The 15,236-nt window shown below is 40.6% G+C and overlaps 1 protein-coding gene and 1 long non-coding RNA gene across 3 annotated transcripts in view; one reads left to right on the top strand and one right to left on the bottom strand.

Annotated features, from left to right (window-relative positions):
- LOC138411139 (uncharacterized) overlaps window positions 1–3,527 on the top strand; it is a 27,684-nt gene extending 24,157 nt beyond the window's left edge. The window contains exon 2 of the long non-coding RNA XR_011243793.1: window positions 2,813–3,527. This is a non-coding gene — a long non-coding RNA (uncharacterized lncRNA). The remainder of the gene's footprint in view (window positions 1–2,812) is intronic.
- On the bottom strand, window positions 1,166–15,236 carry dkk2 (dickkopf WNT signaling pathway inhibitor 2). Of its 2 annotated transcripts, none has more exons than XM_020101151.2 (4): window positions 14,687–15,236; window positions 4,917–5,067; window positions 4,371–4,502; window positions 1,166–3,105 (listed from the first exon to the last, which is right to left on the bottom strand). In XM_020101151.2, exons 1-4 carry the CDS (start codon window positions 14,888–14,890, stop codon window positions 2,855–2,857), a joined length of 738 nt encoding a protein of 245 aa, XP_019956710.1. In that variant the 5' UTR covers window positions 14,891–15,236; the 3' UTR covers window positions 1,166–2,854. The 2 variants fall into 2 exon arrangements, with proteins under 2 accessions (XP_019956710.1, XP_069386193.1); XM_069530092.1 differs by having other exon boundaries at window positions 1,281–3,105; window positions 4,917–5,070; window positions 14,687–14,926.

Here is a 15,236-nt window from a genome sequence, read left to right as displayed (position 1 = left end):
GGTCCCATAAACCCAACATCTGGTTCAAAGCAGCGGCATGGCACTACCGCTAAAAGACTTTTCACCAGCTTTGATACTTTGCTGTATAATTTGTGTCATCTAGAGCAAGGGGCATAATAATTTAACATGAAAAATAAATTAACAAGTCAATACATCAATTTTAAAAATAAAACTATTTTTTAGTACATTGAAAGACAATGAGGAGAACAATGGCAAAAATTGCAAAATGTTCATCTGTGATAAATGGAAAAAATCTCGGACTCTTTTGGGAACAGACACAAATAGAACCCAGTGAAGCTGTTCGGTATTGTTCCACAAAACCCATCAGTGTTGTTTATGTCGGTGTCTCTGGGAGAGCTGTCTGCAAACATTGCCGAACACTATGTAGAGATAAAGACTGTGATTGCCTTTAACTCCCTCATCAAAACTTCTCACATTTCTATGTAATGATATCCTACTTATTATATTATCGTCTCAACCCGGACAAAGCACTGGACATTGTGTATTCACTGTGAGAGGATAGAATCCCATCTGCAATACATCAGGTTATAATGACTCTTGTGGTTCTAATGCCTCCAATCTGAACAAATCTCAAATGCAGACACAGTTGGTGGTTTTAGTGACCTTTAAACTGCTTCACAATTTTTTGCATAAGTCAAAAAAGGGTATAATTTCAGCTTGGATTAGATCTTATTAATAGTTTTGCTTTAAGCAAATATGTTATTAACTATATATATATGCAGTGTGATTATGCTGGATGTGTAGTTACTTTAATAGAACTGATGGTCTCACATTATATTACTGATCTATAAGTGATGGTAACATGTGAAGAAACTTGTTGAATGCCTTAACTTCAACATCTGTTTTCAAAAAACAGGGATGTGCATGATACAGGTTTCAAATATCAAAGAAAATACAATGTAGTGTTTTCTAATGCCAAGTTAACTTCTGAAATCAGGTTTTCATTACTTTATTGTCCATGTTCAAGTGAAGCATTGGAGTTTTTAAATTTGCAACTTGTTTGTTTATGCCCTGTCCCATTAATCAGTGAATATTATATTAACATATTAAGAATATTGTTTTCATTATCTCCTGTCTTACTTAGTAAAAACTCTACACAACAATCAACACAATGAGCAATAACAAGCCATCTGGACCAGTGTTACAAAATACATTCTTTTATTCATTCATCGTTGTAAATACACAAAAGAAATCATGGGACATATTCACACAAACAATATTTAGTGGGACATAAATCTTGAAACCATTTACACAGATAATTTTGGAAATGAATGTGCTTTTCATTGTCTAAAGGAAATATCCTTTCAATGCATCTAGTTAACATCAGTCAAAGCTACCCACACCTGTACTCAATACACAGCTTTTATCATGACTACATTATTTTGAATCTGTCCATCTTGTCCCATCTCTTCCCTTTACTCTTCTCACCTAGATCATTTTTGCTGTAATATTCAGGATTCATATTTTTATTATATGTACATGATATACATTGATTCTTAAATACATTTTCATTGTTTCCAATCTATTTACAATATAAGAGCTTATTGATATTTTAAATGGTTACAAAATATGTGGATTTGATGATCACACAACATTAAAGCAAAAGGAGGCGAATGTGATATTATGCTGACTATGTAGGTAACAAGTGGTTGTTTGAACGAGTGGTACAGACGGAAGCATTGCTTAGCCTCCTTATCAGTTTTTCTAACTGAACAGTATTTCGTAAGACGAGTAAGTAAGTCATATTTGAAATAACAGAACAATACACAAAATGTTGATTCATCCTTTAATTCTCTTTGAGAACGTCAGGTTTATGAAGCATGTTTTTAAATCTAATCAATCTGCATGTGTCCTTTCCTACTGGCTTTGTTAACGGAAAGAATTGCACTTCCATCCTTGAATCATGTGATTGGAAAAGCAGAACCATTCTCCATCTGGTATCGGAACCACCAAGTCTGCAGCAGAGCACTACCTCGGTGTAAACTGTTACATCTGACGGATCAAAAGCGTGTTCCACAACAGACACAGGACGCTATCTCTCTTCTTGTAGCTAAAAATCGGGGTGAGGAGCTAATGCCCCAGATGAAACCCATCACTGTGATGTAAATGTTCTTCCATTCTTCACACAAGTCAAGCTGGAGTGAACAGTCTATGCAATTAGTTCCTCATATATGATATGACCAGTATTTATGGGGTCTGGACATTGTTACTGGTTGTGAGAGCTGAATTCTGAATGAGACAAAAGATGCAAAATTCAGATCTTGTAGTGAAACACAGGTTATTAAACATCTGACTTCATCTTCAGTCTTGGACTTTGTTAAAGAAAGTAATGTGCAGTAAAAGTATGGCTTCTATGGTAATAGTCTACCTCTCTTATTATTATAAGTTGAAGTTTGATGAAACTGCTACGTCTGCTGCCTCCATCTTGAAACAAACCTATCACAGCATCTACTGGCTAACCCTGTGGCTCCCTGAATGTCGACGAGAATGTGTAGAAAGCTTTGTTGTAACTGTGAGCAATCACACCATGAGCTCACTGATCTCAAGCTATGAGGTGTGTGTGTGTGATAGTGTGTGTGTGCGTGTGTGTGTGTGCTTGCTTGTTTGTACCGTATGTGCTTACAAGGATGGAACACTCACAGCAGACACATTAAAGCATTCCCATTCACTCTGCGCTTGCTGAGTAGTGGGCTTGAACCCACACAGTCTGTTCTGTCTCTTGTTAGTCTCTGTCTTTTGCTCCTTTTCAATACAGCCACAACCCATCCTTTAAAAAAACTTTCCCTGGCAGATGGAGACGGAGGCTTCTATGCCGACAGCAGCTGCCTCCGCTTCAGATCTTCTGGCACATGTGGAGCCTGGACTTGGACGAGGAGGTGGCGTCTTTCCACACCTTGCAGGAGAGGCCCTTGGCGCAGTCACAGCGCTGGAAGATCTCCAAGCCGTGTGCGCCTTTCTTCCTCTGCTTAGTGCACACCTCTCCCTGCCTCAGCACCGGCTTGCAGATTTTGGTCCAGAAATGGCGGGCGCAGCAGTAGCCCTCCGAGCAGTCGGATGAGCGCAGGCAGGGGTCACCCTCATGCCCTAATAGAAGAACACAGGAAACCGTGCCGATCAGTGGTGAACCAAACAAAAGACAAATTCTGAGCTGAATACCAAGTTGGCAGGACTTGAAAAAGGGAAACAGAAACAAATGCTTCATCAAATTCATAAAAGTGAAATTTGAAACCATCCAGCATCTCAGAGTTTTAAAGAGTTTAAAGACAAAGAAATGTATAATCATTGTTCATTGAGCTGTAACCATATGGAGAGGTTTAGCGACGCTTCTTCAAGTTACACTTAAAGTGTGGCCATGTCAGAAACAAAAGAGACAACATGAAGCTTTCAACATGAGTCAAGCAAGCATGTTGCTTATCCTGTATATTAACTATTAATCCCATCTGGTGTATGTCTGATATTCCTGGCAGGAAATTAATATCACTCCAATAAATGTATAATTCGTACAATTTAGTCATACAGGGTTTTTTCTTACTTTTAAAAATATATCATCTCTTGCCAAAGGCTGCTTTATCATTCAAACCAGTTGTCCTGTATCCCTGACAAAACCACACACTGATTAGTTATTTCAATATGAAGCTACAACCGTCAGCACGAGGGACTGCGGCTCGTCCATTAGTTTCAACACCACAGATTCTGTGGGTTTAAGATTTTTCTCAAGCAGCGACTTTGTGTTAGGCCATTATAGTGTAATAACGTTTAAGGCAAGGCAGTGAGTCAAGCACAAATGAAATAATTGTCCTTATTTATAGTAACTTAAAATGCCACTGCTATTTTCACATTGATTTTAGCATAACAGCCTGCTGTCTTGAAAGTGCATTAGGGTTGAGTAATTTAAGAGTCTCGTTAAGTCTATTACTTTATGGGCAGGTCCTCATATTACCTTAAATCACGCTAAGCAGGGGTCTCACTGCATTATTAGCTATAATCATGCCAAATCTGCATTCTGTGGTTTTCACTTGTGTACCACACAATAGGTGCTGTCAGTGAAAGTGTTTGTACAGCTTTATGTAGGTGCAGAAACAGCAGGGGCATTGTGGTTTCTTCTGGGCTCGACATGCTGCGCTTTGGGTTCAAAGACACTGACATATGAGCAGAGAGGTAATTATCAAAGTAGTTTGTGGACTGGCGTCGCCCATGAACTCTGTAGGACTGTGAACAACAGAAAGATTCAGCCACCCAGACCAGGTTCGGTGAGAATGAACGATGAGAGAAAAGACAACAGTGACAGTGTGAGGATTCTGGTGGACATGTTTTAAACATAACGTCAGGAATACACAGTCTGATCTTACCTTTAAGAGAATGCTTAGCGTGTGCTTTGCTGCTCTTCTTCCAGTTGTGGTCTTTAGTGGACAGTTTGTAATGCTCGTCTAACGCTGAGATGTGAGGTGAGAGCACACTCTCTGAGATAGGGACACAAATATCTGCAAACGGAAAGAGAAGAGAAAATTGTAAAACAACAGAAACAGAAATCAACTAACATGGACATGAACAAGCCCTAACCGTGAAGGCAGGTAACCTCCTGTCACTATGCAGCTACAGCAGTTAAAAACAATTTCAGCTGAACCTCTCTGGCATCTGTGAGCAAACACATACATATTCATGCCATTCACACTGTTTACTGCTGGGACAACATGCCAGAATGCGAGCACTGACTCCTAACCTCTGGGCATCCATTTAAAACAATTCAGCTATGGTTCAAGATTCTGTCTAAAAGCATGTGTTCAGCATTATTTAAATGCATTGGCTCCTTCCCTCAAGTCTCTGGGCTAGATACTGTGCATGCACACACACACATACTGCGTGTGTGTGTTTGTGTGTGTGTGTCAGGTACGCACAGTTGCTGCAGCGGTTCCCAGGACAGCACATGGCGTCCCGATGGCAGCGCTTCTTCCTTCTGCGGCAGGTGAGGCAGCGTGAGGGAGCCTGTTGAGGGCTGTGACAGTAGCTGCCCACTGTGCACTCCTTGTCACTGCTGCACGGATACACCTGCTGAGGATAACATGCATTTACTCAACATGTTGAGAATATACCTTTGCTTCTGGAAAGAAACACATTACATTACATTGCACATATTCATCTGCACATAGGTGAGGATAGAGAGGATAGTTTCAGTGTCAGACATTTATATCAAAATGGCTTTACCCACATAGTCTCCAAGCTGTTGTTGCTGAGTTGAATCTAAAGGTCAGTGTTGGTACCATCACCATTAATTTGTAGTCATGTTACCAGACATGAGCAGAGAATCATTCCAAAGCTCACTTCCCCTGTTTCTTAATCCGTAAATGCTGCCTTTGATTTTTGACTTTAATATATTTGGCTATGTAGGAAACACGCACACATGTGGCTGTAGATGTGAGTGATTTTTCTAAATGGCATTAATGACATCAATGTCCATAAAATATTCACCAAATGATCAGATTGCTGTATTGTCGAAGCACTGCTGTGGAAGAGAAAAACACCCAGCAAGCATCGACTCACACAGACCAAACACAGCATTTCATCTAATTGATGCACCACAGTTCAAATTGTAGCAAGCTGTTAACAAGTCAAATAAAATGCATTCCGGTTTATAGGTCCTTGGAGAGACTCTTTTCCCTGAAAACAACACACTCAACCTGACTCATGTTGTGCCCTCACATCAGCTCTTACATGGTCTTCGGTATTGCTAGGTACTAAGTGTTGTGTAAAATGTTGTTTGGACCAAAAACAAGACCAGAGAAAGACTCAATGCAGTTTATCGTGTTTGAAATTGTACATGTTACTTTATCTATTTTGTATTTTCAATCAAAGAAAACCCTATGATCAACAGATGTAAATAGATTTTGTGCAGATACTTTACTTCGCTGCAAAAATGTGGTAAATATAGATAAATGCAGCTGCATCACGCTGATGAAAACCAGGCAATAGAAGATTTTCCAGTTACTTTGTTTTTAATTAAAAGTTTCCCAACTGTTTCTGGAGTGCAACATGCATCATTGGTTCTGGAGAGACATTACATTGTGTATGGGTTTTTCAATTGAAGTATGGAACATCAAAAACAAATGTCATTCCCGTCAATTCATTTTATTGTCAGCAGTAGATGAGAAGATATGACTACAGGTTGTCTTGTTATTGGACATGTTGTAGGTATTAAAATGTCTTGTGTGGTCATTATGTTGGTGGGTCCCAGGCAATGAAGTCATTACAATTTCCAAACTAAGAAAAAATACTTAATTCACTGTGTTCAGAAGCTAAATGACTCTGCAGACATAATTGAGGGGTAATTATCTTCCGTAATTATTCTCAATTTACCGTGATTTTTTTGTTTTTATGCTGAAAGGTTGAGACATATCGTCTGTAGTCCAGCAAAACATTCTAAAAGTCTGAGGGTCTTTTCCATAAGTGCCATGAAATGATCACACTAGAAGAGACTAGACTTACATAATATCCCTCGTCCACAACAATGCACAGAACAATTAAAGCAATCTCACTTTTTCCATAACAAATTTGTGCACCAATGGGAAGTTTTACTGGAACTGCTGCCTTGATATAATTCCTTGCACATGCACAAGTCCCATCGCCATTAGTGTTGGAGCGGGAGCAAAGAAGCTCAACATAAATTGTGTCACAAATCAAATGAACTGCTCAGACAAGTGAATTAAAGCTGTGAATTTGCACTGAACTAATCAACGGAGAGGGACACTTTGAGCCACAGTGGGGAAGCACCAGTATTCTGGTCGGGTCACAGTTAAGGTCAGGAAACTGTTTTCTCCCAACTGCTGGAACATCTTTATCTTATTTTAAACCCCTCTGTTACAGAGTGTCATTACTGCAGTGGGTGGAATGAGATGTCAGACATTTGAATGACACGACACCTCAAATATGCAGATTTGTGGGAAAATGCACAGGATATGGATTCTGACTGTGTAAATCATGTCCAGTGTGGACTGACATTAAAACAACATGTTTAGCTGGCACACCACCACAGGCACCACAACCCCACTGAGCTGTCACTGCACTGACTTAGCTGATTTAGTGTGGTTTACCACTGACAAACACGGAACAATAAACATATGAATGGACATGAGAGAGGTTTATATCAGAGTAAAATTGTTATAGACTCAATAAATAGCAAACTCCATTTTGGATATTATGGTCAGCTGAGCAGGGGAGGCCGTGCCCAAAAGTACAGGCGTCCCTCCAATCGTGAATGTACACCACATGTTTAATATATTGCATATCACATTAGAAGTTGTTGCTCGATGTCCTCGCGCCTCAGAAAGCGAATACGATTAGACTTTTTGGAGGGATGCCACGCTGACTTTCTCAGGCTGGAAACACATGGAGGCAATGAGAAATGAGCAGAAATATTAAGCTGACTGTTCATCCATCATTGTGTCAGGTTCCCATGCTCCAGATGCGTAATGTGTTGATGAAAGTAATGAAGTCCTGATTTTTTTTCTGATGTCTTCTAAATATTGCTTAATTACGACAATGTTAAAAAAGAGTTCCCAGAAAATCTACTGGTCTTGTTTTATAAGTGAAACTCATTATGAGGAGTTCAGGTGAGCCTGGAAAAACACTTGTATGGTGTCTTTTGTGGTTCTGTAGCAACTTCGTCAAGTCTTTGAAAATAATCCTGGTTATGTCATCAGCGCTATCTCAGCTTAAACAAGAGACTACACAAAAGACGTTTGACAGACATGGGTGTGTTGACCAGGCAGGTAGGATCTAATAAAGATGCTATCAAGTTTATGGGAAGCGCAGTATCCAACTTCATGGAATCACAATCCTAAAATCCCAGCTTTTCTTTGAGAGAAGAAAAGGTTTAACATTTTAGGGTAATCTTATCTCTTATTTGCTTACTTGCAGAGGGTTAAATGATGTATGTGAATCCAGGAAAACTTGAGCCAGGAAGGATTATTCTATCTTAGAATCACAACTGGAAACAGGGGAGAGGTTAGCCTCTCTAAATTAAAAAGAAAATCTGCTGTCCAGCACCTCTGAAGCTCAAAAATTAATGCAATGCTTCTCATTTTTATCAATTTTGAAATAAACTGAAACATAAGAGCTACAAATGACAGTAAATCTAAGGGATTTGGGGTGTGTTAGTATTTATTGAAGATAAATACAGTCTGTGACTGAAAAGTCCTGCCAAGAAAACTGTTCACAATTCCCTGTAAAACACCACATTTTTATTTTACATTTCTATGTGTTTATATAGGTGGAAATGAAAAAGAAAAAAGATGCAGCATGTATTCACTTGTAGGAGCGTTTGCAGTGAGTCTTTGCCCCAGTTTCTTATCTAAGCCAAGCTAATCGTCTCTAGGTTACACACACAAATTAGATTGGTTTTACGTAGTTAGAACTGTTGGAAATATAATCTGAAGAGAAGTTCAAGACAGCAGCAGCAGTTTTCTTTCTCCTGACATAAAACATGTGCCGTTATCTGAATATGATGACTAATGGCACCGGCCACGCGCAGTAGTACTTCATACTACCTGCTCTGATTCCTATCTGTCTTTCTGGACGGCAGATTTGGATCAATTACAGCGCATGGGTGCGTGGGTGGAGGGGGGAGTTGTAGAAAAAGAGGGCTGAGGCTCACCTCTTCCATCATGGCTCAAACCACAAGACAGCCCTTTGAAACCCAATGATACAAGGCTGACCCCCAAATCGCAGCGGATAATCTCGCCTTATCTTGTCATGTTTTAAAATGGCTCATTTGCAACTTCTGAGAGACAGGGCTTCATTTGGATGCATCTCATTCATCTCCCATCTTTTTTCTGTTGCTCCCTTATTTTTCCCCAGACAGCTTTTGCACATAAAAGCACAGCTTTGAATCCTGCGCAGGAAGTGGGCTGAGGACTGTGTACTCTGCAGCCTCTCTCGGTATGCTGGTGAGACGATAAAGGCCGAGACAGACAGAGTCATAAGGGAAGCCCCTGGCCTTGTCTCGGGCTGCCTCCGTGCTGGTAAAACGACGTGACTTTGATGAGGAAACTTAAATGTGCGGGAGCAACAATCTACAAGGGATTTACTACAGGATATACAGGGCTTTAAACCATCCACCCTGGTTGCAGGATCCCTTATTTACTTCTGTGGAGTCATTCCAAAGCGCTGATATAATTCGATGGAAGTGCCCAGTAATGCATAAAAATAACACTAAGAATGTCTCATCTGCTTAGTTGGAGTGCGAGAGATTTAAATTGAGAGAGAATGAAAATATTTTTGGAAAGTGAGGAGGGTTTGAACCTTTTGTTTAGAAAAGTGAGACCCTTCCCTGCATTATGCATGTTTTCTTGAGAGGTGCAAAGGACAGTAATATGATATTTTAGAGTGACAAAGTCTAGGCAGAAGTTCAAAGTGGATGAATTCAAGTGCAGGATACGACTATATCCCGTTTCCAACAAAATGGTTATGTTTTTTTTTTACATAACCATTCCCTAACTTTAACAGAGTGTATATTATTGTAACTTTGATCACACAAGCCCCTTAACCTTGACAATGTAGTCATTTTAACCCAGGGGTGGGGAACAGTCAGCTCAGAGCAGTCAGGAAGAAAGAAAGTTGTGCTAGAAAATGGAAAAACATTAAATTTTTTGTTGAAGTAACTGAAAAGCCTGTGTGCCAGGTTTTCAGGGATGCGCTCACATCGATGAAAACGGCCAATCACGAGCATCATTACAGTTGGAAACATGCAAAACTGGATGAGTTGCAAGGACAAATACGCTTGGATGAAATTAACGCTCGTTAGCGGAGTTTGCGTGCCCAACAAGCAGCTTTCACAAGACCACATCCAGACAGAGATGATGTTGTGCAGGCAAGTTATACGATGAGCAAACTAATAGCTAAGACGCTGAAACATCATTCAGAGGGTGAATTTATAAAATGCCTGATTGCCGCTGTGGAGCTGCTAGCAATGGACAAAGTAAAATTGTTCCAAAGTGTCAGTTTTTCTCAAAGAACCTTCACAGAGCAGATAAATGACATAGCAGTGATACGGACATAAATGGACATCACAAGAAAAGTTTTTCTGTCTGACCTGTGATGAAACATGATAAAAACTGCCCCACAAGCTATTTTGTGTTTGGAATCTATGCCGAGGTTGGTACGAGTGAGGACTTGTCTTTTTCGAGCCTGATACCTGATACTACCAATGGTGAGGATTTGTTTTGGCTAAAAGTAGTTGTGAGTAGCGTCATCATCATCACTACCATCAGACGCTTCACCAAAGAGAAGCATCGCATTAGAGAGATTACTGTGATATATGCATTCAGTAATTTAGTGAGGCCCATACCAAACTACCAAAAGTAAGAATTTGTTAGAGCAAGTTGTTTTGGCTAAAATCAGTGTTTAGCATCATCACGACCATCAGACTCTACAACAAAGAAGAAGCATCGCTTTAGAGAGAGATTACTGTAATATGTGCTCAAATGGTTATTACAGCCTGTGAAGGATACTATATAAACTTAATTGTCCCTTGATAGGAAGACAGTTCCCTATCTCTGTTGTAGAGGGCATGAACAAACTATGAGTGAGAGGAATATTTACAGTTTGGAGGATTATGGAGGCAATTTAAACATAATAAGTAAATAAGCAGGATTGTTAAAAAACTAATGAACTGATTTCCGTGAAATTTTGTGAATGAGTGGAACATGACCTGAGGAAGAACACATTACACTTTTGGACCAGATCCACTTTCTTTAACATGTCGAGACTGGGCATTAGCCTTGGTGGAGGTTTTCACCATTAGGTGCTGTTTTATTTATCAACTATATTACAAAGGAAGGCTGACAGAAAATATAAATTCAGGGTGAAGAACAAAAAATACTTCCCTGCTCTTCAAAATGACAGTCTGCCCCAATCCCCTTTTTCTGACCCCCTCTCAAACCCAAATAACTTTCATCCAGTCAACATGGAGGGACACAACCTGAGTAATACGATAGATCAGTTAATATATGCTGGTATTTCATTGATGTTGATTGAAAAGCTAAAGTAAAAAGCTTATTAAACATTTGATACTCAACTCGTAGAACTTGGTGTTGTGATCGCACTTGATCCTAAAGCTTGAGATCAAGCACATAACCTGAAACTGTGAATGGTGTTAATGAGTGGTAGGGGGCCTTACAGAGTCAAATAAACGATGTCACTGAGTAAACAAACTTCATATGCCCTGAAAGCACAGACAGCCGGTATCAGATAACATAGGGATGGCTGCGCACAAGTCACTCTTACAAACCATGTCTTTAAACACAACTTGGCGTCTTTCATCACTCAAAACACATGTGTTTATGGGCATGTCCCTTTGAGCGCTATAAACCAAAGTCTCCAAAAACTAGACCTTCCTTAAGTTAAGTATACATTCTGAGTTGATCTTATTCATCGGACATGAATAAAGGCACACATGACTGTGCACTTCAAAGACTATGAAAAGAAAGGGGTAAAGCTCTTGATGGTATGCCACTCTAAAAGGTGTAATCCTGTGAAATGAGATGGAATGGGTCTCCTCTCATTAACAAGGCCAATTACAGTAAAAAAAAAAGAGGTCAAAATGGAAGACTCCTAATGGCTCCAGTGCACGGCCTTCACGGTGCCCAAGGGAGCCACAGACTGGAAAGGCCACAGGACAGACGACTGAAGCACGAATATATATGCCGAGCACTAACAAGCGGTCACACCTCTCGCTGCCTTTTCACTCTCTTTCTCAGCTCATTAGGATCACCCAACAGTTATTTTAAGCTGGAGAGGAGGCAGGCAGGGCCGAGACAGAGAGAGGTAAAAGACGTGGCTGTACTTTTACAGGCAGAGCCCTCAGAGATCGCTTGTTAAAGTGATCTCTCAGTGTGGATTTAAATAAAGCAACCAGTTAAGTCTGGCTGACCGACTGCTGATGTTTTACAGACATGTCCTGCATGAATGCAGCCACACTGTCGGTTCCCTTGTGGGTTCAGAGGTTAGAGTGGTGAGCGCTGCCTGCCCCATGCTATCCATTTCTGTTGGTTCCCTTCCAAGGAGCCAACAGTGCCACCCACGAGCAGCGGCTGTCAAGGACTTAGAGGTTTTTGGTTTTGTCGGTTTTACTTGCAGTCAAGCTGACGTGTAAAGGGTCAGACAACGAGAAAACACTCTGACTCCAAGGCAGCCAAAACCTGACCCTGGTTTGACAGTGATTGATATGACTCTTATCGCCAAACGCTGTCAGCAGCTACAGGAAATAAAAACGAGTTCCTAATGTGATGGATAAAATACCAAATTACACCCTTGTTTCCTGCTGCATCTGCTTGTGACCCCAGGGTGGCTGGAATCTCTCGCTTGATAATTTGGAAACCAATGAGTTCTATTTAGTGGTGAAGTTTTTCTAATTCATTTGATTTTCAGGCCTCACAAACAACCCTGCAAACAATGTATATTCTTGTGTTTGACTGTGGATTGAAGAGAGGTAGCAGGTTTAAAAAAAGTAATGTTTAAAAATTAGGCATAGTGGTGAATATGGAGATCCCTGATCACATAAATGGCAACCTCACAATCATTTAAATCCTGAACGCTGTGCAAACTCCGTGGAGGTTTATAATCTGCCAACAATTTCACACCAGCTGTAACAAAAATCAACAGCATGACAAGTTGACCATAAATCTACTTGTGGGATTTTGGCATTGAGGTTTCCCATAAGGCAGATGCAGAGAAATGCAAGGGAATTTGAGTTGGTGCGTGCACATTTTCCATACTTACACCCAAGCCTTAATCAACAGTAATTCATTTCTCAAATGATGATAGAGGTTGAAATATTTTTGAGGGGGCCTACTGTGAACCACTTTAGACATAGAATTACTCAGTATGTTGTTTTGTGTAAATCAGGGCTTTTATTAAATTGTTTACTTATTAGGAAAGCTGATTAGTGTCCTTGTAATCTCTCCTAAACTAAGTCAGTGCCTCGTGTTGCTATTTCAACCTCATGAAGAGAGCAGGCCTTTACTCTATGATTTGATCTGTTCATTAATGGCCACTGTATTAGAAGAAAGCGAGGGTCAATAAAGTCATCCTCCTAGTCAAGCCGCAAATCAGGCCAAGGCAGAGCTGCAACTGTGACTTGACGATACTGGAAAACCTTCTGGCTTCCAGAACACACACACACACACACACACACACACACACACACACACATATATACATACATACATACAGAGTAGCCCCTTTTGCCATAAATGCAATTAACTGTCTCAAATTGGACACACGGCAGCATATACACCATGACATTTACTTTAATAACAGTAAGGTGGTCTCTGCACTCATATATTGTTTTCCCTCAGTCCACCCGTCCAAACCGCTCCAGATTATTGCAATGGCAAAGATGTAAGCAGGCGTTCAAATTGAGGTCTGGCAGTGCCGCTTGAGGTTGGATCTCCACACTCAATAGAGGAGAGGAGAGAGAGTGGCTTTTCCATAATTTACTTCTGTCTGAGCTGGATGTCAGAGCGCCACTCTGAGCACAACGCTCTTCACAGATATTCAACACGATCACATATGTTGGACTCGGCCAAATGTAAACACTGTGTTAAGGGAAAAATGCTTGAAAGGTAAGGTCAAGCATAATCAGCTGTTGCAGTGAGCTGATGTACTGAGTGTCTGCTGCAGCGGATGTGGCAGTGCCATCTGCTGCTCAGAAAGAAACGGAGACATTAACAGCATCTCTCAGGTTGGAATATTAATATGCATGCATGTTTGATTAAAGTGTACATTTAGAGGTAGTTTGGGGAGATGAAAGGTATTTGGTTAACTGATATTTCATGTCCGTTTCCCACATTTATATCAGTTTTAAAACCCCTCTAATAAACTTAACCAAAACCTCTTTGAGAAATTATATGGAGAACTTTGATCTTCCAGCAAAGCAATGAATGCACCATTATAATTCCTCACTTGATAATCACTTGACTCATAATGTTCACAACTTTTTTTTTCTTTCGCTGAAATGAAAGCTGCCAAACCTTTAATAATATTTGATCCTGCATTTTCAGTCAAACTCAGTAATTTGGCACTTTGTTGAAACAGCAGGACTTGATAACTCTTTGAGTGGGTATTAAGTGGCTGGTTGGTAAGAGTATCCCTCAGAGGCCCCACAGTAAGAATCTCATAATCCCAGCAAGCGTCTGGACCACTTTAATGACACTAAGACCCAGACAGAAAATTACCCCGAGTGTTAACTTTTTCTCACATTTCTCCAAGCATTAATGATTTACTGTGGAAGTGCGGGGCACCCGATGGTGGCGTCAGGTCTGAAAGGCAATTAGGGTTTATGAGGGGGTCCAATCCCTGCAATTTCCAATAACGATTCACACATGAGAGTTTTTTTTTAACAACATAGGGCTATTTTACGCGTTCACCTCGAGAAACTCCAGGGGCACACTTTTCAAGACCGCACAATTGCGCACTCATAATCAGTTTTAAATGAAGAAAACTGACTCTCTTCTGGTCATGTTTATTGAAATTAATAATCACTACTTGTGGAATCATTACGGCTAATAATAGTCCACTGAATTCATCCCACTTTCTCAACTACTCAAATACTGTGCGTAAATACCGATCTAAAAGCTCCATTTATATTTAAGAGGAGGATAATTCAAATTACCTGAGTGAGGATATGATGTTTCTTCGTGATCCCGATGTGCACAGTGGAGGACTGGTTGGTAGCGGGTGTGGGTGCCTCGTCCACCAAACCCGGCTTGATGGAGTTCGCCTTCGGGCGCGTCTCTGATACCTGGGACGCCCCCGTCCTCAGCGCCGCGACGAGAAACATCACAACACAGCATCTATTCCATGCAGAGACGAGCATCCTTGGAAAAAAAAATACTGCGATAACAAAAAATACAGATTTTTGTGGCACAAAAAAAAAAGTTTCTCAATGACAAGTGTGCGTCCTGACAGTGTCCATGTGCCACACTTCCCCTGACTCCAAAACACGAGTAGTAGTGATGAGGCCAAGTTTTTGTTCCTGGGAATCAGATATTGAGAAGAATGACTGCCATCGATATCGTTATCTGGAGACAGAGAGCCTAGTGTGTGGCAGGGACACAATGAATCTGTTAAAATGCTGATGCTCTGAGGGTCAGAAGGAGACTTGACATGAGGTTTCCACTCTGTCTCTGTCTGTGACTGAGCATTTGGTCCTGCAACCGGCT

This window comes from Paralichthys olivaceus, chromosome 8 (genome assembly GCF_024713975.1).
Source record: "Paralichthys olivaceus isolate ysfri-2021 chromosome 8, ASM2471397v2, whole genome shotgun sequence".
Lineage (NCBI taxonomy): Eukaryota > Metazoa > Chordata > Actinopteri > Pleuronectiformes > Paralichthyidae > Paralichthys > Paralichthys olivaceus.
This window is presented reverse-complemented; position numbering and strand designations above follow the sequence as displayed.

Excerpts from the sequence above, each read along its gene's own strand:
- dkk2 (XM_069530092.1), bottom strand. The coding sequence starts at position 14,890 with ATGCTCGTCTCTGCATGGAATAGATGCTGTGTTGTGATGTTTCTCGTC. Across the intron at positions 4,503-4,916 it reads TGGGAACCGCTGCAGCAACT|ATATTTGTGTCCCTATCTCA; the intron begins GTGCGTACCTGA and ends TTCCGTTTGCAG. Across the intron at positions 3,106-4,370 it reads CGCTAAGCATTCTCTTAAAG|GGCATGAGGGTGACCCCTGC; the intron begins GTAAGATCAGAC and ends TTCTTCTATTAG.